This window comes from Hipposideros armiger, unplaced genomic scaffold (assembly GCF_001890085.2).
Source record: "Hipposideros armiger isolate ML-2016 unplaced genomic scaffold, ASM189008v1 scaffold_50, whole genome shotgun sequence".
In the NCBI taxonomy this organism is placed as follows: domain Eukaryota; kingdom Metazoa; phylum Chordata; class Mammalia; order Chiroptera; family Hipposideridae; genus Hipposideros; species Hipposideros armiger.
The window spans coordinates 2,717,387-2,720,418 of NW_017731400.1; the positions used below are offsets into that span (position 1 = coordinate 2,717,387).

Genomic DNA, 3,032 nt, shown 5'->3' on the forward strand with positions numbered 1-3,032 from the left:
GGAGTGCTAGGGACAAAATCCCCAGGGGCGCGCTGGATTTTTTTTTTTGTTAACCCCCTTCCTTTCTTGACCAAAAAAGAAAACAAAAACACGAAGGGAGCGATGAGAAAGGGACGAGATTCCTTCAGTCTCGAGAAAACTCCCAACTTGGCTTTTTGCTGGGGTGCAGACCAGTCCGGAAGCCCGGGAGCAAAGGCGGGAGGGTGGGGGGGTCTTTTCACGCAAAGGGGAGGACACTCAAAGGAGCTTTTTCGCCATCACAACAACATCAACAACAACAATAAAAGGTCGCCCGTCTCCCTCCGCTCCGCCGCGTCCCCGGAGAGTGTGGGGGATGGGAGCGCGGGGTCCCCAAACGACGCGCGCTCCTCTCCGGCGACCGCCACACGGCCGAGCCGGCCCCGGTTATCACTTTTTTTTTTTTCCTTTTCCTTTTTTTCTTTTTTTCCCTTTTCTCTTTCAAACTTTTCTCTCTGTCCACCTTTTCTCCCTCTGTCGCCCCGGCCCTCCTCTCCAGCGCGCGCCATCAGTAGGTGAAGACCAGGTTGGAGATGCTGGATTCGAGCCAGTCCCCCGAGATCATCTCGCTGACCTCGGGCGTGCAGTAGTCCGGGAACTCGAAGTGCGAGCCCGAGCCCGGCTCCAGGGTGAAGTCCAGGTCTCGGTCCAGCGCCGACGACGAGCTGAAACTGCCCAGGGACATGCTCTCAAAGTTTGAACTGGGGTTCAGGTCGAGCAGGTCGTCCTCGAATTCGTCGTCGGAGGCCGAGGAGCCCGCGGAGGAGGAGGCGGAGGAAGAGTGCGACGAAGCCGAGGAGGACGCGTGCGAGGGCGCGCTGGACGGCGCGGGCGAGGCGGCGCGCAGGCTGGCGTAGCCGCGATGGTCCGCCGGCGAGCGGCCAGCGGCTGGCGACGACGCGGCGCTGCTGCGGCCGCTCAGGCTCGGCCCGTCGGGCGGGCAGCCCGCGCCCCCCTCCTCGTAGAGGCCCAGGGGGTCGCTGGGGTCGGCGGCCGCACCCACGCCGCTCGCGGGCGACGCCGCGGCGCCCAGGCTGCCGAACAGGTAGACGCGTTTCACCTTCTTCTCCGCCGGGGGCTTGCCCGGGGCCGCGAGCGCGGTGGGGGCCGAGGCCGCCGCGGAGGCGGCAGAGCCGGGAGTCCGCGCCTTGTACAGCGAGTGGTGGTCGGAGGCCGCGGCGCCCAGGGGCAGCAGGGCGGCGGCCCCCGCCTGCTCGGCAGCAAAGGACGAGGCGGCCGCCGCTTTCCCGCCGCCGCCGCCGCCAGCCAGGATGAGTTTGGCGTGCGGCTTGCTGCCCCCGCCGCCTGCCACCTTGGAGCCGCAGCTCTTTTTCTGCGCCGGTTTAGAGTTGGCGCCTCCGCCGCTCGCGCCGCCGCCTCCGCCCCCCGCGTTGCTGCTCCCGCCGCCGCCGCCGCCCCCGTGGCCGCCCCCGCCGCTGCCACCGACCTTGTCGCCCTTCTCTCCAGGCTTGGAGGCGGCCGCGGCCGAGGAGCTGGCGTTGGCGTTGCCGGACTTCACCTTCTTCCTGGGCCGGTACTTGTAGTCGGGGTAGTCAGCCATGTGCTTGAGGCGCAGCCGCTCCGCCTCCCGAATGAAAGGGATCTTGTCGCTGTCTTTGAGCAGCTTCCAGCGTTTGCCCAGCCGCTTGGAGATCTCGGCGTTGTGCATGTCGGGCGATTGCTCCATGATCTTGCGCCGCTCGATCTGCGACCACACCATGAAGGCGTTCATGGGCCGCTTGATGTGCCCGCTCGGCGTCTTGCACCAGCTCGGGTCGTCGGCCTTGCCGCCCGTGGAGGCGGTGGAGCCGGGCGTGGGGGACGAGGCGATGCCCAGCTCGAGGCCGGCGCCCGAGTCCGAGCTTTCGCCGGCCAGCAGCGCTTCCGTGTTCTCGGCGTTGTTGGTTTGCTGCACCATGGCCCCGGCTCGGCGGGCGCCCACGCGCGCTCACAGCCTTGCGGCGGCCGCGGCGCTATCGCCGGGCCCTCTCGGCTCCCTGAGCCTAGCGCACGCCAAACGGGAGGAGGCGCGCGGCGGCCGAGCGGGCCCCTCCACTCCTGGCCGGGGCGGAGGTGGGCGAGCAAAGTCTCCAAAAAGATGCAGGGAAGGAGTCTTGCGCCTCTTGCAGAGGAGTTATAGTTCCCAGGCTGGAGACTGTCCCTCCTCTGTCTCGTCCTCTCTCTCTCTCTCTCTCTCCCTCTCTCTCTCTCACCGCGCCGCAGTTTGCTCTGTCTCTTGGCTCTGAGTCTGGAGACCGTGCTAAAGTGGAGAGGAGTTTCTTGAATGCTGGTTGCTGAAGCTTCCAATGCAAGTTTCTCGCCGCCTCCCAGACAAGTCTTTTTTTTTTTTTTTTCTTCTTCCCCTGAAGCAGTTGATTCCAGTTCACAAGCGCTCTCAGGAGCTCAGGAAAGCGACATCGTCTCTATCATTTAGCCCCTTTCCTACAATGCAAAGCCAAAAAGACTCTGGCACCAGGACTCTCAGTGGGCGGAATCGGCACTAAGGAGTTTGTGCAATTTTGCTGCAAGGTAAGAAGCCAAAAAGCCTTCATGCAACAGACTGGCATGAATAAATGTATGTTTCCCCCTCCCTTCTGCAAGAAGGGAGCTGGTAATGGCAGAGTTCCTCCAATGCAGACTCTTAAAAGAGCGTGCAAGAACTAGAGACCCAGGAGCGAAACAGGCCTCTTCCCCTCACACAGTTTCTCTTGCTGCAGCTTAGAGCAGACCCCAATTCCGCCTCGCGCCTCTTTATCCTTTCACAGTCTTGGCCGGGGCCAATCAGCCGCTGTAACCAACGCTTCCTCGTGCCAAGCCCCTCCCCGGTGCTTCCCATTGGCTTGGAACCCGATGCAATAATAATCTCCGCGTGCAATGAGAAGCTCCAAATCTGACCTCATTCCAATTTACAGAGCAAACTTTTTAAAAGGGCTAGAAGTACAGCTGAGATTTCTGCTGCCTCTTTTTTCCTTTTGCGCTGTGTGTGTGTGTGTGTGTGTGTGTGTGTGTGTGTG

The 3,032-nt window shown here is 62.6% G+C and overlaps 1 protein-coding gene across 1 annotated transcript; it reads right to left on the minus strand.

The window, feature by feature from the left end:
• Positions 1-6: 6 nt before the first annotated feature.
• SOX4 (SRY-box transcription factor 4) lies at positions 7-2,034 on the minus strand. Its single transcript, XM_019640485.1, has one exon. The coding sequence runs from the start codon at positions 1,934-1,936 to the stop codon at positions 527-529; it is 1,410 nt and encodes a 469-aa protein (XP_019496030.1). The 5' UTR covers positions 1,937-2,034; the 3' UTR covers positions 7-526.
• Positions 2,035-3,032: the final 998 nt, after the last annotated feature.